Source organism: Cricetulus griseus (assembly GCF_003668045.3).
Source record: "Cricetulus griseus strain 17A/GY chromosome 1 unlocalized genomic scaffold, alternate assembly CriGri-PICRH-1.0 chr1_1, whole genome shotgun sequence".
Classification (NCBI taxonomy): Eukaryota; Metazoa; Chordata; class Mammalia; order Rodentia; family Cricetidae; genus Cricetulus; species Cricetulus griseus.
This window is the reverse complement of record NW_023276807.1, coordinates 25,332,625-25,357,758: the sequence shown is the minus strand read 5'-3', so window position 1 is coordinate 25,357,758 and position 25,134 is coordinate 25,332,625. Positions and strand designations below refer to the sequence as shown.

Here is a 25,134-nt window from a genome sequence, read left to right as displayed (position 1 = left end):
CTTCAAGTTTTTCTAATCATCATTTAAATGCACATAATAACAAAAGGAATATATATATATATATACATATATATATAGTCCTATAAACACTGATCCTCTAATATATATATATAATAATATTAGAGGATCAGTATTTATAGGAAAGGTCACTCACAGTATCAGCAAAAGCCTTATGCTTTCTTCTGATATATCACATCAAGGATTTAATTTAACAACAGGGAAGAGTAGATTACACCACATGGAAGAATCAACAATGGATGCATTAGGTAGAACTTTCATTACCCCATCCTTAGTTCTTCCCCATGCAATGCCTCACCTACTCTTCTCTCAAGCTGAAGCCTCCAAAGCATTAGTTCTCAACCTGTGAGTCTCAGCCTCTTTGGGGTGGCATATCAGATATTTACATTATGATTCATAACAGTAACGCAATTACAGTACTACAATTACAAGTAGCAAAGAAATAATGTTATGATTGGGGGCCACCACAACCTGAGGAACCATATTAAAGGGTCACAGCATTAGGAAGGTTGAGAACCACTGCTCTATAGCAATGTGATACATACCCACAGAAACTTAATGTTATTCCTTCTTTAAAGATTTTTTAATTATGTGTTTATGGAGGGACACGGCACTTGCAGATGCCAGAAGAGGGCAGGAGACTGTCTTGGAGCTGAGATTATAGGTTGTTCTGAGCTGCCCAATGTTGGTGCTGTGAAATGCACTCAGGTCTTCTACAAGATCAGTATATGCTTTTAGCCACCGGGCCATCTCTGCAGCCCTTGTCCTTTCTTTAAATACTCACAACCTGAAGTTCAGTTCCTTTAGGGTAAAGAAGAGTTGTGCTCTTTGATTGGAAGATAATATGTATTTACACTGTAATGTACAGTAGACAGATGTGCCAGGTGTAATGGTGCACTCTTTTAATCCCAGAACTTGGGAGACAGAGGCAGGCAGATAATCTATAAACCAAGTTCCAAGACAGCCAGAGCTACACAGAGAACCTCTGTCTCAGAAAAAAACACAGTAAAATAAATAAAAATAGACATGTCATATTTAAAAACTATATGGGAAACAAAATGAGGGAATTTATGATTCCATGAGTGTGATCATGAAAGAACAGAAAAACACTGGGTGAATTCAAATATCCTTCCTCACCAACTACTTTAGACAATCTTTAGAGTTAAAAGGACAACCACCACATTATTCATTTCATATATGCTCAGGAACTTAGGGACTTAACCACACTGGACTAGTTACTGAGTGCCAGACTAAAGAGGCTCAGCCCAAGACTCTGTGGATGGTTCATATCTCCGGGGATTCCTGCACTATGAAAATGCCCTTGCTTCTGAGTCTTCAGCCATGAAGTGTATGGCAACATTATATCATACATTGAGTCTTCATTGTGTGATAACATATAATGTCAGTCTACTCATCCAGCATCTCAGGGCTCTACAATCACAGGAGAATCATAGAACAAACCCTGAGGTCTGATTCCAAAGGCAGTATGCTTCCTAGAGGGTATGGGTTGTGTGCATGGGGTTTTTAACTAGCTTGCAAGGACCTTTGGACAAGTTGAATTCCCTCTTAATCTGTTTTCTCCATAGAAAAATAAGGGCAATGTTCCATATCTTTTAGTTCAAAGAAATGAATGTTGAGGTTATATGACAAACACTCAATAACAGATTGAACATCTTGCTGCTCCCGTCACTGTATCCATCCGTATGGGTGCTTCTTCACATCAACTCTCAAACACACTTTGATAACAGTTTAAAGACAAGAAAAGCAGGGGTCAGAATTTGGCTCCATCAGGATAGGCGGTCTAGAGAATGAATGGCATTTCTCAGATCATCTATAAGATGACAGCTTTTACATTTGGAAAGGCAGATTTTGTTGCTTCTGAAATATGAACCTCCCACACAGACGTGTTTTTCAGGATTTTCTGGTTGTATTAAAAACCTAGACACTGTATGCTCTCTCTAAATAACCATCTGCCTGCTGCAGCAATGAGTTCACAATTTCATGCGAGTTTCCAATTTTCAGTGTTCATATTTCAGAAGCAGGGTTTGGCCATCAGAGAGCAACACCATAGTTTAGCATCAGAATAGGCAGGTCATAAACCATGGAATGAATGAATGAATTCATAAGTTGGTGTTAGAATGACCAAAAAGAAGTCCTATTATATTTTAAATTCCACCTTTCTTCTGTTACTTTTTAGAACATAGAGGAAGGCACAACTCTTCTTCATTTCATTCAAACTATAGCCAATGATTTTTGTGTAGAAATCTACAATCAAGACTCTGTGAATACAATCAAAAGCTGCTTGACACTAGATCTACTGACGAGAGATCATGTCTGCATCAGTAATCCCATGAGACTGTACTGGTGCTGAAAACTCCTTGTCATGTAGTGACATCAGCAAGCCTACTGTAACAGCATATCACAATGCACAACACACATATTTGTGGTTACACTAGTGCATATAAACCTTACCATACTGCCATTGGAGGAGGATGAAAGAAGGGAATGGGAAGTGAAATAATTACAATTCATTATATAAATTATGAAACTGTCACACAATCGTGTTGTATGTAATAAAAAACACGAATGGGCATAATCTAGATTTAATCATTTAAATTACTTTATCTGCTTATTATATTATACTATCCCTATGCTTTTTTCTGTTATTTTATAGTGCTTATTCTTGCTTATGAAATAAAAAGTTCACTTTAAAACAGTATGCTGCATTACACTGACACCAGCTTCATGCATGTCATGTTTTCCTCATCTCCCGTTTGCATCAAGAGGCCACAATGCAAAATGGAGTTGCAGCATATACATTTGTGTGCATGAAAGCTGTAAGCAAAGTGCAATAACTAAAGCATCCAACGGTGCATTTCTCAGAATACCATTAAGCAATGCAGAGCCATAAGCACTAGAGCTGACAGAGACACAAGCTCCTTAACCAGAATCAAGAGGTCATGTTCATGGCCAAAGAGAAACTGCAGGAAGAAAGAACCAGAGAGTCTAACATTGAGTGCACTTTGAGAGAAGGGATGAAGCAGACAGGATGAAGAGAAAGATTACCTGCATATGTCTGGTACAGGAACAGGTCCTGTTTAGCACTGATCAACCAGGCATCCTTGTGCACTGTCGACCTTCACAGGAAAACAAGGGCTGTGGGTAAAATGTCACCTACAGTTGCATTTTTTTTTAATTGGCTGCTTGAAAGGAAGTACACAAAATAACCTCTAGAACACCAGTTCCTTTTGATAACCAGAAAGCAATATCACTGGATCCATGCTTTTCTCATAGATAAAATGATTGTATGAGAATAATCTCTATTTTATAGAATGTTAGAGGCATTAAATGCAACAGCAAATATGAATGGGCGTTGATACTGAGCTAACACACACTAGATAGATACAGTAGATTCCTACAATAGATAAATAGATACAGTAGATTCCTACAATAAACAGATACAGTACATATCTACAATAGATAGACACAGTAGATTCTTATAATGGACAGATACAGTAGATTCCTACAATATATATACAATATAATATATATTAGATTATTACAATAGATACAGGTGATTCCTAAATAGATAAGTAGATTATTACAATAGATACAATTGATTCCTATATTAGATACGGTAGATTATTACAATAGATAGATACAGTAGATTCCTATGATAGAGTAGATCAATTTTGAACTTGAAGAGAGAGAAAAAGAAAACAAATCCAAACTTCGAGCTATATACCCATATGAAGTGTGTTAATATAATCACAATAAAATTAATATCAAGCAATGCACTTTTAAGGACAAAAACTTCTGGCAGAGCAAGAATAAAGGTGCACATAGAAATCCAGAATCCTAATTTAATCTGTGTCTCCAAAGAATCATGAAATATGAGCTCTTTTGTATCTTGAAGGCAATTCCTATAATGACACAATGTGTCTTGAGAAAATTGTATCCCTCAACACCCACATGACAGCTGCAGATTCACTGAACTTTGACTTAAGGGCCAGTTCTTAAAAATCTGTACCATCCCTACATTGAAACATTTTTCATGCCCATATGTAAGACAGAGAACAATGCTCACTCAAGTGAAAGAAACCAAGGAGATGTAGGAAGTTTTCTATATCCTATTGGTATACAGTTGAAATGACAAAGCTTTAAGAGAGTAGTACACAGGACGTTACAGACAATACAAGACACAGGTTTGTCTGCTCCGGTCACTTACCTCCCTTTGTTAAAGACTGAGAAACTAACATTCTGAGAACCTGAAACACAAAGAAGACAGACATGAATGCAGCACCATTCATGAATCTTCTGGGCCAGAACATTGCTACCCTAGGCCCAAATCTCCAATATCATCATTACTGCCCAAGCCTGGAATTTCTTTCATGTTGCCCAGGAAAAGACCCCATGGACTTTTGTGATAAAATGGACACATGTAAGACAAACAAACCCCCAGGCTTAGATTTAGATGAAGCATGATTTAAATCCTAACACATTGGTTGACGTTGTCAACACAATGGCTTGTAAATTAAAATTACTGATTATGATGAATCAATCAGTTGATATGGAAGTTGTTTTGTGTAATGTTTGTAGAAGTTATTTTGGTAGCAATGATTATCATTCACATAATACCATCTGATGAATATGTTTTTGTTTTCCTTTCTGGGTACCAGGAAAGAAATGGGTGAGTCTTTTAAATGATAGTTCTAAAACAGACCAATGTAATCGCCTTCCAAACGGCACTGCACAGTCCCAAGGCCATTTTCCTCCTGTATGGGAAAACTGAGGCAAAACATATTGAAGTAAGAATAATCAGACATTGCTTAGAATTCCCAACTCTAAAGAAAGCAATAGAGAGAGAGAGAGGAGTCAAATTAACCAGAGAAAACTGATACATACTAAAGGTGTAGTAAGGGCATGGTCAAATCCTTAGGAAAATGCTTACTGGGGTTGCCAATACATAAGCCACATGTCAAATGTACAATGGGGGAGACAAAATTTAACTTACTCCTAATGTCCATTTAGTTTTTTCTTTCCAAAAATCTATTTTAGGATGACTACAATAAAACCTATAAAAAGTGAGAATTTAAAGCAGACAACTTCAAGCAAAACGAACTGAAGACACTAGAAAGAAACTATAGAATAGAATTTGGCTCCAGGAAATACTCATCCCAAGAAGCCAGGGCATACCACACAATTCTTGTAATAATCCCAAAGGAAAATTAATCTACCTAGTTGAAAGTGAAGTAAAAATACAGCCAAACTATGGCTATATCACCTAGAGCATGCAGACACTTCTTTTAAATGTTTCAGGATAGGACTTTGGGTGAGTAAGACTAGTTGTATCTAGCTCTGGGTTTGATTAAGAGGGCCTGTCTCTTTAAATAGGGTGCAAAAGAGATCTATTATGATTCCACAAACCAAACTTGAACCTACATGCATGCCCATGTAAAGTCACACACATACATGTCCCCATACATGTGAACATGCTTACACAAACATGCACACCACAAGCACATTAAAAGGGGAGAAAGGATAACATGTTCCAGGTGTTGTTTGCTTTCTTGGTCATTATAGTGACAATGGTTAGGACATGGATTCTAGAGGCTGGTTAGTCATACAGGGTCACAGGTTCAGCTCTCCTGCTTGCTCTCTGAAACCCTGTGTCTTCTGAAAATGGAGATTAATCATCATATGTACATACCACAAAATGATTGACTAACTTCAACACAAACCATTGGACAAGCCTTGGGGCAGATATGCCTTTAACAACCAGTGCCTACCTGTTTTCACAAAAGGTTTTAGATTCTACTTTAATTTTTTAAAAGATTTTATTTATTTATTATGTATACAGTCTTCTGCCTGCATGCCAGCAGAGGGCACCAGGTCTCATTCAAGGTGGTTGTGAGCCGACATGTGGTTGCTGGGAATTGAACTCAGGACCTCTAGAAGAGCAATCAGTGCTCTTAACTGCTGAACCATCTCTCCAGCCCCTACTTTAATTTTTATTTTCAACTGATACCCAATTCTTTCATATTTTCCAGTGAGTCTAAGGATAAAGACAGCTAATATTACACAGGACTTGTCTTTTTTTTTTTGACTTGTCTTTTTTTTTAAAGATTTTTTTTAAAGATCCTTTTTTTTTAAAGATTTATGTGCATGTGGTGGAGATATGGAAGAAACTGAAAGCATACCCATTCAAAAGAAAACAATAACAAAAAAAAATACTTACCAGCTTCCAGTCTGCCTATTTACAAGGGAACAAGGAGTAAGCCATTTGTCTCTACCAGCTTCCAGGATCAATGGGCTGGGTAGGAGGACATAAAGAGAGAGAGAGAGAGAGAGAGAGAGAGAGAGAGAGAGAGAGAGAGAGAGAGAGAGAGAGAGAGAGAGAGACAAAAAAAGAATAGTGCAATGTTCCCAGTAAACATGGTTGCCAAAAGGCTGCCTGTTATGAACTTTCTCCTCTGAACCCAATGGTACCATTGTAGGGGGGCTCAGTGAAGACTTTAACTTTTCTCCCAGAAAGGAGAGGTACCCTCACAGCCTATGCTTCCACACTGCTATTGGAGCTCTTACCCCATCTCTCCCAAACTCCCCTCATCTCCATATTGGCAATGCTTTGTCTGAAGTTACTGAGCAATGAGCCTTCACTGTCCCCTTTTAAAAGTTGAATCCCAAACTGAGGTTGAGAGAGGTCCAAGTAGTGAAGATGGCACATTGGCTACGGATGGACCTGGACTTTCTATCCCCAGTAAAAATCACTGGTGAGAATGGGGTGATAAAGTCTCCTACTATTATTGTGTGGGGATCTGTGTGTGATTTTTATTTTTACAAATGTGGGTGCCCTTACATTTGGGGCATAGATGTTCAGAGTTGAAATATCTTGGTGGATTTTTCCTTTGATGAATATGAAATGTCCTCCATCTCTTTTGAGTAATTGTGGTTGGAAGTCTATTTTGTTAGATATTAGGATAGCTACACCAGCTTGCTTCTTAGAAGTCCATTTGATTGGAAAATCTTTTTCCAACCCTTTATTCTGAGGTAATGTCTATCTGGGATTTTGAGGTGTGTTTCTTGTATGTAATGATGGAATTCTGTTTTCGTATTCACTCCATTAGCCTGTGTCTTTTTATTGACAAATTGAGTCTATTGATACCAAGGGATATTAATGACCATTGATTATTAATTCCTGTTATTTTGGTGGTGGCAGTGGTAGTGTGTGTGTGTGTGTGTGTGTGTGTGTGTGTGTGTGTGTGTGTGTGTGTGTGTGTATTTGTGCGTTTCCCTTCTTTGGGTTTTGGTGGTGTCGGATTAACAATTGTCTGTGCTTTTGTGGGTATGGTTAACTTTCTGGGATTGGAATTTTCCTTCTAGTACCTTCTGTAGGACTGGGCTTGTGGATAGATATTGTTTAAATTTAACTTTGTCATGAAATATTTTTATTTTCTCCATTTTGGTGATGGACAATTTTGCTGGTTGGAGTAGTCTGGGCTAGCATCCGTGGTCTCCTAGAGTCTGGGAGACATCTGTCCAGGCCCTTCTGGAATTTAGAGTCTCCATTGAGAAATCAGGTGTAGATCTAATAGGTCTGCCTTTACATGTTACTTGGCTTTTATCCCCTGCTGCTTTTAATATTAATATTAATATATATACATATATATATTCATAGAAGCTTTATTTATAATAGCCAGAGCCTGGAAACAACCCAGATGCCCCTCAACCAAAGAATGGATAAAGAAAATGTGCACATCTACACAATGGAGCACTACTCAGCTGTCAAAAACAAGGACATCAGTAAATTTGAAGGCAAACTAATGAAACCAGAAAAATTCATCCTGAGTGAGGCAACCCAAACCCAGAAAGACATACAAGTATGTACTCACTCATAAGTGGATATTAATTTTAAAGGGCAACCATGCTATGGTCCACAGACCTAGAGAGGTTAGGCAACAAGGAGAGCCCAAGGGGGATGCATGGGTCTCTCTGGGAAGGGGGAATAGAAAATAAATAAATCTTAAAAATACATAGAAAAACTGTGTGGTGGTGGCAGTCCATGTCTTTAATTCCAGAACTAGGAAGGCAGAGGCAGGTGAATCTCTATGAGTTTGAGGGTACATTGGTCTACAGAGTGAGTTCCAGGACAGCCAGGGATACACAGAGAAACCCTGTCTTGAAAAGCCAAAAGAAAAAAAAAACTTAGAAAAAAACATAAGATCTCTAAGAAAAATATACAGAATAGTCAAACCTGCCCAAGTCAAATCATCTCTGCCTTCTATCTTTGATAACCATCTGTTTTCTTTCTCCTTTCCTAATCAAAATGCCAGGTATAATCTGTAAGCTTCTTATACCTTTATAGGCATGTCCATTTTAGGTTGGGGAAATTTTTTCTATGATTTTGTTAAATATATTCTCTGGGTTTTTGAGTTGGGTTTCTTCTTCTTTCTGTTCCTATTTTTTCCTTTTTATTTAAATTAGAAACAAGCTTGTTTTACTTGTCAATCCCAGTTCCCTCTCCCTCCCCTCCTCCCCTATTCCCCACCAACCCTCTATCCCATTCCCCTTCTGCTCCCCAGGGAGGGTGAGACCTTCCATGGGGAGATCCTTAAAGTATTCCTATTAGTCTTATGTTTGGTCTTTTCATAGTCCCAGGTTTCCTGGATATTTTGTGTTAGAAATTATTTAGAGTTAATGTTTTCTTTGACTGATGAATCTGTTTCCTCTATCATGTCTTTGGTACCCGAGATTCTTTCCTCCATCTCTTGTATTCTGTTGGTGATGCTTACATAGGTAGTTCCTGTTTGCTTACCCAGATTTCCCATTTCTAGGATTCCCTCTGTGTTTTCTTTATTGCGTCTATTTACATTTTCAGGTCTTGAAAAGTTTCCTTTTTATTGTTTTCTTCCAATTTTTTATTTCTCTTTTCCTCAATTTCTGTAAGGGATTTTTTTCATATCCTTCTTAAGGACCTCTGTCATCTTCATAAACTCATTTTTAAGGTTGTTTTCTTATGCTTCAGTTGTGTTGGATTGCTCAGGTCTTGCTGTTGTTGGACAGCCGGACTCTGGTGATGCCATACTGACTTTTCTGTTACTGATTGTGTTCTTACACTAGTGTTTAGGCATCTAGATTTGGACTGCTTATAGGTCTAGGTGTTGATTCCTACGTCTATCTTTGTTGTTATTCCTTGGTTTCTCTTTCCTCTCTGGTCTCTGGTCTTCTGGACATGGAGCCCAGAGGAAGGGGATGAAGTATATGGTCTCTAGATCTGGTCTAGCCTCTGGGGTCCCAGCCTGGCCTCCAGTACACTGTTGCAGTTGAGGTCCCCAGATCTTCTCTGAGCTCCTGTAAAGCTGAAGTCTGTTTCTGAAGTAGGCCTGGATATGTAGCCCAAGATGGGGGGATGTAGGCTGGGCTTCCTAGATTCTGCTTGGGCTCTGGTCAAATGGAAGTTTGCTTCTGAAGTTGTAGACTGGGATATGTAAACCCCCACCCCCAGCCCCGGGGTGAATGGTGCAGTCTGAGGTTGTTTGGCAGGCTTAAAGGGATTTTGTGGACAGTGGGCAGTATTTTATATGGGGTTTCTAGGACCACCCTGGCCTCCTATAAGGCTTCCAGGGCTTTGGGCCCTAGTGTGGAGCCCAGGGGAAAGGTTGCAGTCTGGAGTTGCTGGGTAGGCATTACAGAGTCTTAGCTAGCTATGGGTTATGTCTTACCTGGAGTTCCTAGATTTTGCCTGGCCTCTGATAAAGCTGAAAATTTCTTCCCAAGTTGTAGACCAAATATGGAGCCGTGTGTGTGTGTGTGTGTGTGTGTGTGTGTGTGTGTGTGTGTGTGTGTGTGTGTGTGTGTGTGTGTGCCTAGTCTGAGATTGTTGGGCAGGCTTAAAGAGATTCTGTGGGTGGTGGGTGGTATTTTCCCTGGTGTAACTATGGCCACTCTGGCCTTAGGGGATTATGGTCCTGCTGTGGAGCCCAGGGGACGGGGTGCAATCTGCAACATTTTCTAGTTCTAAAATAGCCATTAAAGAAAGTCACATTCACATGTAATCATTCCCCAAAAAAAGCAAAAATAAAAAACAAACAAAATATTACAAGCTACACAGCTTTTAGTACCTGAGCCCATGGTTCCTTCCTCTTTGGTACCTGAGCACAGTTCACTCTCATCCCACTAACAGAACTTCTAAATGCATATATGGGCAATAACTAAAAAGAGAAGTTAATGGACTTTTGTGTTTGTGTATCATTTTAGAAAGAATTTACTTTAGCCTAAGAGAGGAGGGAAGGATGGGTAACAATCAAAAAGGAAAACCCTCGGATGCAGTTACAGTGCAGTTCACAGAGACCAGTCACCACTTGTCAGAAAAACAAGCAAACAAACAAACAATGGACCAACGTAACCTGCCAGTTGCAATCACATCCACAAAGTAAAAAAGCTAAGTCTGGTGCACCAGGAACCATAAACTGCATAAAGAAAAATGGCAGTTTTGTGCCAAGTCCTTGCAATTTACTGGTGCAGAGAGGCTGTCCATCTAGCTCATATGTGCCAAGTAAGCACAGAATCAAACATACGCTTACCTGTCAATGTAGTCCACATCAGGATCAAAGGTTTCCAACTGGTCAGTGATGATCCAGCCGTACACATGTACTACTTCTCCTGGTTTAAAAGGAATTCAAAATGCAATGGGTTTAGCTCAAATCTCAAATGTGTAGTGTATATTCTGTTTGCTTTTGTTTTGTTACATATACCCAATAAGGCACAAGTGTATAAAATTTACATGTTTAATAAACTATATAAATGTAAAATGAATGCTAAAATCCAGCCATCAAGGTTTCACACTAAGAAGGCTAGAATAACATAATACCTAAAGCACTGATTACACAGACTTTGAGAGTCAAATAGTACTTACCTATTCTACTGGGAAGAATAGGCTAGGAAGAATCAACGAGAGGGAGGGATAAGAAAAGGCTGACTGCCGGGCATTGATGGCCCATGCCCTTAATCCCAGCACTCGGTAGGCAGAGGCAGGCAGGTCTTTGTGAGTTTGAGGCCAGCCTGGTCTCCAGAGCGAGTGCCAGGATAGGCTCCAAAGCTACACAGAGAAACCCTGTCTCCAAAAAAAAAAAAAAAAAAAAAAAAAAAAGGAAAAGGCTGACCAATGGCAGCTAAGTTCCAGTGAGAGGGGAAAAGTAAGTCCTGGTATTCTACTGCACAATTCAGTGACTTTACTTACATAATGTCAATGTACTATGTTTTAAAATCTGGAAGAAAGGATTTTTGAGCATCTTCAAAAATAAAGTATATATTTGAGAAGACAAATATGCATATTTTGGTATGAATGAGATACAGTGTTTAATGCGCACATTAAATAATGTATGATATCCTCTCCCTCTCTCTCTCTCTCTCTCTCTCTCTGTGTGTGTGTGTGTGTGTGTGTGTGTGTGTGTGGTGTGTGTTATATCTCTCAACCCACATCAAAGTACCTTCTTTGAGATGATGATTAACACAGACTCATAATTGGTCAATTTGCAAAGCCTAAGAGTTGTAGAGTGCTTAGCTGTATTGGGGGATATCTATATCACACATACCCCATGTATTCCAGGATCATCGTAAAAGAGGGGTAAAAAAATTGCAAGATCTTGAGACAGTGATGACTAAGTAACAGCATTTTCCACACACAAGTGGGCAGTTGCACAAACAAACTCACAGCACTTGTGGAGACAAAACCTGTGCAAGCTAGAAGCAGACAAAATCCCAGCATGAAATAAGGGAGCTTCACATGTAACTCTACCCCTCAATACTGAACTATTGGCAACGGGGAACTGCTGAGAGAGCGGAAGTCAATCAATTTTCTTTAAGAGTGTGGCCCTTGGTAAGTCAACCACGCTCCAGTGGAAGGCCATACCCCCAAGAGTATATGGGCAACACAAATTGTACTTAATGTTTGTTTTAAGGCAAATAAAAGAGCTGCATAGGTAGGGAAAAGACAAGTGGATCTGGAACCAGTGGGAAGAGAAGGCAAATGTGATCAAAATACAGTGTGTGAAAGTCTCAAAGAGCTAAAATAAATAAATAAATAGATAAATAAATAAATAAATAAATAAATAAATAAATAAATAAATAAAAGCTATATGAAGAGGCTGTATCACACAATCTCTGATTAGTCTTTGGGGATCCTAATTATTTTTCATATCTCAAAGTACAAAAGATAAAAGTCCCTTGTGAATCAAACTGACAGGAACTAAAGATGAACACAAAATAACAAGAGAGTTAGGGCTAAAGTTTGGGTAATGGGCACATGTTGTTCACTCAGCAAAGACAAGGCAAGACATGTACAATGCCATGCTCCTATAACCCCAGCTACTCAAGATAGACAGGAGTAATGTTATTACAAACTAGCTTCTCAGATGAGAGAGGTATCTGTTAGTTCAGTAAAACCTCCAAACTCAACAAAGGATATACTTGGGGTCACTGTGTCCAGAAAACTGAGTTTCTCCATGAGTCCGTAAAGCTACTAAACATCGTCACCCATGGATTCTCTTCATGCTGTTCTCTGTCATCTGTAAGGGGACTTTCATTGGCAGTCATTGCATGGCTAGAACTGAACGTTTCAGGAGGGTGAAGAGAAAGCATGGGTTCTTAAGGACTAAGATCAAGGTCTCAAGTTTTCAGAAAACTAGAACCTCAAATTCTCTGCTGCTGCTCATGGGCAAAATGTTTCGTTTAATGTTGACAAAACTACATGATTGGCTTCCTAGTTCTCTGGGATGAGGTCAAGCTTTGTTAAATGCCACTTAAAAACAAATATCAGGAGCCGGGCGGTGGTGGCGCATGCCTTTAATCCCAGTGCTCTTGAGGCAGAGATAGGTGGATCTCTGGGAGTTCATAGACAGCCTGGTCTACAGAGTGAGATCCAGGACAGGCTCCAAAGCTACACAGAGAAACCCTGTCTCAGAAAAAAAAAAGCAAAGCAAACAAACAAATTATAGCAGGTTACAGAAATTAGAAAATCTTGTGGGGATTTTGGTTGTTTGTTCCTAAACAAAGAAGCCTAACAGAGTCTGGCAAATGGGCAAAGTAGAGCACAGTGCCAGGGGATTCTGTGTCCCAGTGAAGGACTGTTAAGCACATACAGAAATCCAACTACCCATAAAATATAATGCCCTCTCTTAGGTATCTACCTCCTCCCTAGTGTCCCTGGCTGCTACTCTGGGCAAGCTTCCCAAATGAAATGAGAGTAATTGTCTAGAAAGTGATTTCAAAGATGCAGCCATGTGGATCGTGCCTTGAGGGACCGCTCTGACAAGGCCAGCCACCAATTGTTCCTCCAAAAGGTGGAAGAGACAGTGTGCAGAACTCCACCTCATTGAGACAAACCAGTTTGACATATCTGGAGAGCAGCTGACATCCCACCTCATATCTCTAATGGCTCCTTATTCATCCCTCATCAGAATAAGATACCTGCCACCTAAGATAATCAGTTAATCACGTCAAAAACAGATCAGATTATGCATTTTGAGGTAATCATACCTGAAAACCTAGCAACTTGGCCTAGCAAGATGGTTCAGTGGGTTTTAAAAGGCACTTCCCATTGAATATGATAACCGGCGTTTCATTCCTGAACCCACATGGTAGGAGAGAGCCAACTCCTGAAAGTTGTCCTCTGACCTCCATACACAAGCTATGACACCTGTGCACATGTACATAGTACAACAGTAACACACACACACACACACACACACACACACACACACACACACTCAAATGCACACTACTAATAAGTAAAGAAGCAAATGTAATGGGTTTTTTTAAAAAAAAATTAGCAACTATGTTCACAGATGTATACCATACTGGAAATATAGAACAAATGAAAAATCTGATATATGTGTGTGTGTACATATATACATACATACATACATACATACACACACAGGAATTTGCCCATAAAAAGACAGAAAAGTACATTTTTAAAACCTGTGTTTATTACTTGGTTTTAAAAAAAACTTACAAAGTTACTGGACCTATGTCTCAGGGCATCCCCTTCTATGTAAATCCCCTACCCTTACACAGCCACTCCCTCTTCTACCCTCCCAGCTATAATATGCCTGTGTTTCATCTTTTCTGAGCCTTGACTAAGATCAAATTCATGTCTGTGTTTCGCTAACTCATGAACAAATCCCCTAGAAAAACATCAGGGCTAATAGCATTCCAAGTGGTATCCCGAACCAGTTGATATGCATCAAAATAGTAATATACACAGGCTTCATGTCAACTTGAACCTTGGCTGCACCACTTCTTATTGATATGAATTTAGACTAGCAGTTCTTAACCTGTGGGTCTCAATCCCTTTGTGGGTGGTCCCATGTCAGACAAGATGCATATCGTATATCCTGCATATCAGATGCTTACATTATGATTCATAACAGTAGAAAAATTACAGTTATGAAGTAGCAGTGAAATAATTTTATGGGTGGAGATCACCACAGCATGAGGAACTATATATATTAAGAAGGTTGAGAACTGCTCCTTTGAACAAATCCTTTAACCCCTGATGCCTCATTTCTTTCTCCTCAAGATGAAAATAATAATAGTTACTGTAGCATCATGTGTTAGTGATCCTCAGGTAGTAATACATATGATGAGTTAAGGATGTAAGTTGGCACGCCATAGGGGTTCAATAAGGGCCCCCTAGTATGAATGGACTATTTCAAGTGGGAATAAAGTGGAGTGGTGGTGATCCCGACCCCTGCTGCCTGTAGTATGGACTACTTTGGATGTTGTCAGACTTTCTTGTTTTAATCATGTTTTGGGTAAAGCCATAGAACAAAAGTGCCTAAAGGGAAAAAACAAACCAACTTAAGAAGAAACCAGAAGCTGAAACTTATTTTCAAAACATCAGATAGGACTCTAAATTGAACCATAGAAACCACACACTGGTTAGAAGAGTTTGAGACAAGATTGGCAAAGAGATTCACAGTTATTCATATTTAACAGAAGATTTCTTACCTGGAACTCCACTTGGCGGACTAACGTGATACACAACAGGTGTCTGTGCCTTGGAAAACTGAAAGTATTTATCACAAGTGAGCATTTTGTTAGAACAGTCATGATCCCAAGAGCCACAAACTTATCCTCAGAAAACAGGAGTGAAAAACAGGATGCATTTCCCAAATCACTGGACACCTACTCCTTGTTCTCCTCATGCCAGTCCCATGAAGGGGGAATGACAGGCATTATTATATTTTGCAGGTGAGTTTGAGGGATCTGACCGAGGCCATGCATCTCTCTACCCTGTGCCATACAGTTCAAATCTTGCAAGCCTGTTTCTACCTACCTGCCTGCCACACCCAGGGACATATTTTGCCAGAAAGAAAGGTGGACAAGGTACCACCCAGAATGTCAGTCTTTTAATTCAATTATTATAATTTAATGTCATTGACTCTTAAAGATTCATATGCACCTAGAAGAGAATTCATTTTTAAGCTGGAAGGAGTGTAGTTTAAACTATTGTCATCTAGCCACTACATAAAATAAGAACTTGGATATACATAAGTAAAGTTAGAAAAGCAGAAGGCACCTGTTTTGTGGGAAAATATTCAAGAAAAGAGAAGGAACACTGTCTTTCAAGAAGGAGGCCATGGGTATGACAAATGGGTATAACAAATGGGTAAAACATTTGTTATGCAAGCACAAGGACCTGAGTTTGAATCCCCACAACCCATGTCAAGTAAATGTCTGTTATTCCAGTCCCAGTGTTCCTATGGTGGTGTGGGAGGTACAGAAAGAAGAATCTCTGGAAGTTCATGGAAAAACCATAGAGATCCTGACTTAAACAAGGTAGAAGTCAAAGATAGACAGACAGAAGTCCAAGATTCTCCTTTGACCTCCACGTGTTCATCAAGGCCACATGTGAACACACACACACACACACACACACACACACACATATTTTTGGGAGAAGTGGGAACATACTGAAGCCTAGACATGAAACCCCCAAATCAACTTTCAATGTCCTTTCTTAAAACACACCACCTGTTAGCTTCATGCTTCACCAAGAAGGGACAATACCTGTTGCCATTGCACTTGCTTTCCTCTGCCTAGCCTGAAATGTAGGAGACACTTGAACTCCTGTCAATACATCTAATTGTCCATTCATGGTTGACTAATGTACTGTTGAGAAGGAAAGGGAGAATGAGAAAATTCTGGAAGTCCATCTCACCTACAGATGTCTAGGTTAGGCTAAGATTAGAGCATTGCTCCAGTGGAACATCCCAGGCTACATGAGGAAATGGAGACATATAGAATGGGTCAGACTGACCAGCCAAGGTCTGACCCATGAGTTAATTGTTCGCCCAGGAAGACACTTAGTCACCTCGTCTCCCAGTAGATGCCTGGACTGCTTCCTTTCTAAACAGCTATGGTGCTTCCCATTTACAAAACAAACTACAGCAAACTGTTTTGTTTGGGCTGCATCCAGCTTCCCGGGAGTCCAAATTCCCAGGGAGACCATTACCAGAGAATAACCATGGTTAATCAACTACCCTAATCAGGCATCAGGAATGAAAAGGCTTTTCAACCAAGCCCATGATGGCCTGTTGAGTGTGGAGTTTTAAGTATTGATCTACACAGCAGTACAGTCTGCCGTCAATGCCATGTTCCTTATTCTCTATGGGGAAGGGTTAGAAAGTAGTTCACAGAAAATATGCAGTCAGGGGGTCCAGATGAGACTACTGTGACTTCACAGATTAAGAACTGGCTGTGATCTCAACAGAAGATAAAGATTAATGAAGTTCCACGCATGACACCAAACATTCAGTCCCAGCTCTGGCCTGCAACCCAGTGACTGCTCTCAGCCTTTCATCTCCCACCGGGAGCCCTGCCTTCCAAAGTGACTTCCATTGGAATTTTAAAGAAGTTGTTATTGCCCTCTCTTGCACTCATTAAAACTTGAGGCAGATGGAGCAGTTAACTTCAAAGCAAAGACTGAAGCATACCTCTAGGTTTCCAACTTGAAATATAAGATATACTGTGCCATCTGCCGTCCTTCAAGAAGTTAGTGGCAATATATAGACTCATTTATTGCTTCCTCCCCACTCCTCAGAGAACACTGGGGTATACTTAGGGTTAAAACACAGTGAAAGTTTGCACTCTTGATTCTTTCTGTATTCATAAAACATAAAACAGTACTGTTTCTAAGAGAAACAGACTTCTGGTCACCCACCAGGCTGGAGTCTGACCAGTGAGAAATTAATGAGCTTTCAAAGCAGGCTTCCTACATGCTGATCCTTGAGCCCAATGAGGTCAGCAGCAGCAAGATGGGAAGGTAGGTGAGCCAGAGAGGGGTAGCAAAAGCAGCGGATTAGAAAGATAAAGTCACAGCAGCCAGCTGCTTGATAACCCTTCTGTGAGTCCTTCAGACTTGTCAGTGCCCACAGCAGGCTCTTTGGAGTGGGCTGGCAAGATGGAATTAATTTTTAATACCCATGGTTCCCTTAGTCCCAGTCCCAAAGCAGAAAGTCACACTGCATTTTATTTCAGTCGAGCGCCTCTCATTAACCGAATCCCCTGGTGATATTTCATCAACTCACCAAGTTGGCAGAGCCACTGCTGGACTTGTTTTCTTTAATATGCAATTTCAGAAAGTGTGTCTCCCCCACCCCTGTCCTTCCTGCTCTTTCTAAGAAGCAGGAAAACTACTTCCTGAGGTGAAGGGAGCTTGATGATGCACGAGTGCTCAGACACTTCTCTCTGAAGGTTCCTGAGCCAGGGGAGAGGTGGTGATACAGTTCTTAACGAGAAAGAATGATGTAACTTTGTTTCTTCTCTTTGATACCTACTTACAGACACAAAGTTTCAAACATCAATAGCCTCTTGGTTTGAGGATTACATTGTGAATTGTGTTTGGACAGCAAATTCAGAATTTCAAAAAGTTAGCATATTGAGTTTAGGGTGGAGTCTTAATTCTAAAGCAGCGTGAGTTAATGATTCAGATCTTTCCTCTGTAACTCTTAAACAAAGGTCTTTTCTACCAGGAGCATTGCTGGAGCACCTCCTTTCATGAATGCCTGCTAGAAGGGTTTCCCTTTTACAGCTCATTCTTCTACAAAACTACATGGATCTTAGGTGGAACCAAACATAAAAGGAAGCCTAGTCTAAGTATGAAGGGTCTAAATTAAATAAGATAAACACTGGTCTAAAGGAAACTGCTCTCAGTTCTGTCATCTCGCCTTCCTGATCTGTCTGACTTTGAAGGAGAATTCCAGCATCAAAGGGGTTTTCAGACTAAACTAGTGCCACGTAGCAGGGGGCATCGAGATGGAGACCCCAAAGCATCGGGGACCTCTGAGTCCCTTCAGTATCCTAACACTCAGAATCAGCAGAAAACGTAACACTTGTCCACAAAAACAATGTCGGTGGGGTTCAATGTGGATCCACAGTCACAAGAGGGTTCAAATCCTGGTTCTACCAATTACTACCTGGGTAATACAGCAAACATAACAGATGACTCCATCATAAATTTGGGAGCATTGTACTACCCAATATACATAAGGCACTCAGCTAGAACTTGATATACAAGTAGTCAGTATTTATCTTTCTCAGCATGAAAGAAACCCTAGCATTCTCTCTGTATTTCTTATTCCCTGTTAAAGCAGACATGCTGGTTGATTTATAACTTGTTATTGGTAACACATTTACTACCTGACCAGTCAAACACATTCCTGTATCCTCAGAACGCACCTTAAAAGTACAGCCGTCTAGCGATCCTGGACACCGGTTGCTGAGCAGCTGCTCCCCAGAGCGTATCTCTAGAGAGTACAGACCTTCATGCGCTTCAGACAGCAGAGATCTGGGGCAGAAAATGGAAATTTTTATGAATATAAATCCAGGTGTTCCCACATGACTGCTTTACACTTTGTCCCTATGTTTGTAAGATGGAACTGAGGCAATGTCTCTATATTTCCCTTTTTACCATCTAGATCTACTATTCACTACAGCGTCATTGTAAAGGCTGATTCCTCACCAAGAGAAATTGTGCTTCTTCTTGTTGTAGACAGTCCTTTGAACTTAATTTAAGAACTTAATAACTCAGAATTATGGGCTCACAGGACTTCAAGAGCACTTCAAATAGCAATTATGAATATGTTCTAGGATCATGAGGAGAATAAGAATAACTGTTAATGAAGTCTATGAAAACACAAAGAAACACAAAGTAATGAAAATGGTTAAAGATATGAAAATTAAAAATAGTATCACTAAAGAAAACTGAAACTGAAATAAAACTGAAAATGAAAAAGTTAAGAAGTCAAAAAAAAAAATTCAAAGGTAAACCGCATCAGCAGAGTCCAAGACATGGAAGAAAGAACGTCAGGCATTAAAGACAGGAGAGATACCTCAGTCAAGCAAAATGTTAAATCTAAAAAAAAAAAAATTCAGCCACAAAACATCCAGGAAATCTGGAACACCATCAAAAGACTAAGTCTATAAATAATAGAAATAGGGGACAACAAAGAAATATAGGTCAAAGGCACAGAAAATATTGTAAACAAAATCATAGAAGAAAAGTTCCCCAAACTAAAGAAAGAGGTGCCTATTAAAGTCAAGAAACAAACAGAACACCAAAAAGACTGGACCAGAAAAGAAATTCCTCACAACACAGAATAATAAAAACAGTAAATATACAGAACAAAGAATGGATATTATAAGCTACAAAGGAAAAAGATCAAGTCACATATTAAGACAGAGCCATCAGAAAAACGCTTTATGACACCCATGGGAGGCCTGCTCCTTTCCGAACAAAAACAGAGGAGGAGTGGATGGGGGGGGGAGCTGGGGCAGGAAGTGGAGGAAGGGAATGGAAGGAGAGGAAATGTAAAACAAATGAATAAATTTAATAAATAATAATAATAACACCTTACTTCAATGGAGACTCTGAAAGTCAGAAGGCCCTGGGCAGATATTCAGCAAACTCTTAGAGATGACAGATACCAGTACAGACTATTATATCCAGCAAAACTATCAATCATAATAGACAAAGGAGGAAAAACACTCAACACTAAAACAAAATTTTCAATCCAGCCCTACAAAAGTCACTAGAAGGAAAAGACCAGTCTGAAGAGATTAACTACACCAAAGAAAAACACAAAATAAGTAATCCCAGAACAATAAACCAAAAGATGGGAGGAAATACACAATATGTCAACAAAAACATCCATAAAAACTGCTCATTCCCATCCCATATGAAGGGATGCTCTCTTGTCCTGGACACATGGGGAAGGGCCTAGGCCTGGCCCAGGATGATGTGGTAGACTTTGGGGAGTCCCTTTTGAGGGCCTTACCCTGCCTGGGGAGTGGAGGGGGGATGGCTAGGGGCAGGTGGGATGTTGGGGGGGAGGAGAGGGAGAGGGAGAAGGGATTGACATCTGAAGCAAGCTTGTTCCTAATTTGAACTAATAAAATAAAAAAACAAAAAAATTTTGCTCATTATTAACTATCAATTGTTACGATAAATCTTTCCGCCAAAAGCTGCCTGAGCCCCACCGCCACGTGTGAGCTTTACACTAGCCGCCTGCCCAAGTTAGACCCAAATAAATACACAGAAACTTGTATTAGGTTCAAAGCTGCTTGGCCAATGACTAGGATTCCTCATCTGTTAGCTCAGTCTCATAAGTCTATATATTTTACAAGACTTATCGGATGCCTTATTGGTGTCCCTCCTTGCTGGTGGCTCACATTGTGCCACTGGAGCAGGAGCAGAGGGGAAAAGAGAGCCCTTCCTGTTTCTCCTTCGCTTAAATATGAGTCTCCTTGCTATGTCGCTTCCTGCCTGGATCAGCACTTCTCTACTACATTTCCCAGAATCCTCTTTGACTCATAGTCCCGTCTACTTGCTGTCTCGTTGGCCAAACAGTATTTTATTTAACAATCAATAAGATAAATATACACAGTACATTCCCCATCAATCAATATTAGTGGTCTCAATTCCCAAATAAAAAGATACAGATTAATAGATGGGATTAGAAAACAGAATCCATCTTTCTGTTGCATCCAAGAAATATACTTTACCACAAAGATAGTTATCACATCAGTGTAAAAGGATGGAGAAATATTTTAAGTAAATGAACCCAATGAAATGAAACAAGCAGGCATAGACATTTTAATATTTGACAAAGTAGACATCAAACCAAAACTAGTTGGGAAAAATTTACCAAGAGGACATTGCAACTCCAAATATTTTTGCACCAAACATGATGGCACCCAAGTTCACAAAAGAAACACTACTACAGCTAAAATCATATATTGATCCTCATACAGTGCTAGGGGTGACTTCAGTTTCTCACTCTCACCAATAGACAGGTCATCCAGACAAAAAACTAAACAGAGAAATGCTAGAGTTAAATAACACCATAAATCAAATGGACCTAGCAGACATTTACAGAAAATTTCAAGCAAACACAAAAGGAATATACTTTCTTCTTATCAGCTCATGGAACTTTCTCCAATACTGACCACATACTTACATATATATAGTTCATGCTAAGAGTGTCAGGGAGTCTAATGTGAGATTGTGTCTCTTAATAATGTCAGAGGTTCCACCCATAAAATCTCACCAACATGACTACCCAAATGCGAGCAAAAACAATAAACATGCCAAAATGAGTGGGGAAAGCCCAAGAGGCCTCAACTCTGCATGAAATACTAGAGGCGCCTGAAGAAAACTAAGAGCAGGAGATGCGCTCTTCCTCAGAGAAGAGCACACCAATTGGTTGTCTAGTGCCAAATGGTCAGCCCTGAAAATGCACATACACATATAGTATATGGACTAAGAAGGTAATATCTAGGAATATATATGTATATACATATATGCATATAACAATAATTAATGGGGAAAGGGGCCATGACACCAGACCAAATTCCAACTATCCTCTTTCCCCTGTATGCAAACCCTCATCCATGAATTTACACCCTGCCCACTCAGCTTTAAGCTTTTTAGACCAGAAGGCCAAGGTGGGCATTGGTGGCGCACGCCTTTAATCCCAGCACTCGGGAGGCAGAGGCAGGTGGATCTCTGAGTTCGAGGCCAGCCTGGTCTCCAGAGCGAGCGCCAGGATAGGCTCCAAAGCTACACAGAGAAACCCTGTCTCGAAAAACCAAAATAAAATAAAATAAAATAGTAAAGAAAAAAGTTAAAGTGTTACAAAAAAAAGAACATTGACAGGTGATGGCTTTTGTTTGTGATAATGTTTGTTTTCATTTTCTTCCATTTGTCCTTCCCACCATAGACAGAACTTTGTTTCTGTTTTCTGTTCCGAGAGAGATTAAGGGGAAAGAATTTTTAGAACATGTTAGCCCATTCATGTAGCCTATTATAAAGCCATGTCTGATCATCAATCACAGTGCAGGAGTTGTCTAACATATCACCCAAAGATGCTGAGAAATCAGAAGCTCATTCATCCTGCCAGGCTTTGTATTCCAGACATGTGTACCTGGTCTGACAAGTCACCACAGGCAAATCCACAAAGACAGGATGGACATCACAGGGGATCCTCGGTAAGGTAGGAACTGCCACATTCACCAGGTCCATCTCCAGCTGAGAGCCATTGTGGGGGTAAAGAACACTTTTCTCCAAACCTAAACACAAGGAGAAATCTCAGACTGCAGAGACAGACAGGGCAATGCAAACATTGGCCACAGGAGGGCAATGTAAGACATTGTGTTTGCCTGAGGACAACATTAATACTGGTGTCCAAATACTGTGTTACCAAGGTTCTCTTATGAGCCTATAAATGTTTTTCTCCCTTCACATCTGCCTGCCCCTAGAAAAGAGTCTTCCAAGCTTCCAAGTTGCTTTGTGCCATGGGGGAAATGTGCCTGGTACAGTATGGTTTAGAGGCTCCTGACATGCAATCATATGTAAGAGATAGCGTGGAAATGTCAACACATTCCCATGTCAGCACACCATCTTTTCAAGCATCCCCCCCCCCATGAGGGCACTGATGCAACAGTGACCTCTGCAGTGACACTAGCCAGTTAGCATCTGCAAAGACACAGTAGGGTCAATCAGTTCATCCCTCTCAGGTCCTTCTTCAGAGCTGTTCTTAGACAAAGAGGCAAGGATTCAAACTTCTTTGGACTTTGGATCAATAACTCCAACACTCACATTTACGGAAGCCCAAACCTACCATCAAAAGCAACTGTGATCCAAGTTCCCCCTGCAAGGCTACCTTCTGAAGGTTCAATCTGGAAACTCAGATAGCGGTCTGTCAATAAAAGAAAATACTGATTTTGAAGATTGTATATAATCCACTAGCACCCCCAATATCTTAAAGCAAACTTTAGCATGTATGTCTCATCTGGTGGCTGAGTGAAGCGTGGATCACCAGGCCATCTCATCAGAGTTTCTAGTTCACAATGTGCACTTGTATTGCTAGCCCGGGAAACATAGCTGTGGAGTCCTGCTTTAAGGAAAATGTGTCACTCTCATTTTAGCAACCCAGTACCCCAATGTTCCTCGGACAATCCTGAATTTTGGCTTTCTTTAGAAATAGTCTCAGAGACATGCTTGCCTCTTACCTGAGCTCACTCTGCCTCTCTTCTCTGTCTCACTTTCTGTTCAGATGGCCACACTTAAATATAAAGTTATATTCCTACTTCCTGGGAAAAGGAAAAACTTGGAGATGGGCCTACTTCCTTTTTCTTTCTTGAGACCCTGTCCTTTAGTTTTCCCTTTTTGGGCCCTATTGAATATATAATCACAATGACTCCCCAAATGCATCCAAGAATTCCATGAGTTTTGTGTTCGATGGTCATTGAGGGACTAAAGTGAGCACATTGCAAAACTTCCTTTAAAATAAAAAAGGAAAGGAATGTGAGCTTGACATGCTAGACTAAATTGGGCTCTGAGGATATTTCCAGACATGTCATGGTCAAGGCAAAGCCACTTCAAGGAGGCTAGCAAAAATCACCCAACGCCTCCACATGACAGTAGTAAGCAAAGAGTTGTATGTTATCAATAGGAAACGGCTTCATTTTCTGACATGGAAATGTCAAGTGTAAACCAGGCCTTGCCTGTGGACTAGCCCAGGGCATTATGTACAGCAACCATTTGTTGGCTCGCTACATGCCTAAGAATGGTGGAAACCTATTCACATCAATATATCATCATGACAACCCTGACCAGATCACTCCATCCTTAGACCCCCAGAGATCATTAAATCATTTTATCCAAAGAAGATAAAATGTATAATAAGATACAGAGGGATTATCAACCTCACTGAGAAGCTGGAAGCATGATTAGGGAAAAAAAAGTGATTTTAATGCAAGCAGCCATTAAACACTAAAGCACAATTCCTTAGGGAAGACATAACAATAAAATCTAATAATTATGTCTACCAGCCCAAAAGAGAGATTACAGAAGAAGTTATGTTGTTATTTGAATTGTAACAGCAACCCCCACTGGCCATTAAAGGTTGAAATATCTATTCATAATAATTTAACAAATAACCCCAGAAACTCATCAGGAAAAAAATATTTCAGATCCTAAAGCAGATCCTGAAGCTCACATTTTAAGTGGGCAATATTTTGACAATCAATAGTAGCCCCCTCAATGTGACCTAGTTGTCTGCTATGTGATCTGCTCACATGCTTTCTACTTACCAGCTAGAAGTAGTACTTTCATACTCAGCAGAGCGATCAGCCAGGCAGGCATGACGTCCAGCTAGCTCAACCCTCTTGAGATGGCTCCAATATTAAAAGCATTTTTTTGTGTTGATTGGTGCAATGTGGCTTTTGTGTCTTGTAAAACATAAAGTAAAAATACCTATATACTATCAATGAACTATGTTGAAACAGAAAATTAAAAAGTGAAATAGATGTAACACTAGCCCAAGAAGTGCAGTTCTTACTCATCGAAGATTTTTTTTTTTCACAGCAGATGGAGACCATTACAGAAAGCCACAAGCAGCCAAAATGCAGTGAGCAACCGAATGTGGGATGCCCAGCCCAAATTGATACATCTACAACACAACCCCTACACCTAACCCTCTAAGAATAGGGAGAAGGAGAGGGAAGAAAGAATGTAAGAGTCAGAGGACCAGGAAGTCTGCTCCAAGA

The 25,134-nt window shown here is 40.0% G+C and overlaps 1 protein-coding gene across 1 annotated transcript in view; it reads right to left on the bottom strand.

Moving 5' to 3' along the window:
- Window positions 1-24,836, bottom strand: part of Pkhd1 (PKHD1 ciliary IPT domain containing fibrocystin/polyductin) — a 410,096-nt gene extending 385,260 nt beyond the window's left edge. Inside the window, exons 1-10 of the mRNA XM_035453320.1 lie at window positions 24,679-24,836; window positions 23,205-23,282; window positions 22,509-22,653; window positions 18,763-18,871; window positions 15,031-15,088; window positions 10,602-10,680; window positions 6,257-6,331; window positions 4,742-4,806; window positions 4,247-4,286; window positions 3,085-3,155 (exon numbers count right to left, since the gene is read on the bottom strand). Of these exons, the coding sequence (XP_035309211.1) occupies window positions 3,085-3,155; window positions 4,247-4,286; window positions 4,742-4,806; window positions 6,257-6,331; window positions 10,602-10,680; window positions 15,031-15,088; window positions 18,763-18,871; window positions 22,509-22,653; window positions 23,205-23,282; window positions 24,679-24,730 (772 nt within the window). The 5' untranslated portion in view covers window positions 24,731-24,836. The remainder of the gene's footprint in view (window positions 1-3,084; window positions 3,156-4,246; window positions 4,287-4,741; window positions 4,807-6,256; window positions 6,332-10,601; window positions 10,681-15,030; window positions 15,089-18,762; window positions 18,872-22,508; window positions 22,654-23,204; window positions 23,283-24,678) is intronic.
- Window positions 24,837-25,134: the final 298 nt, after the last annotated feature.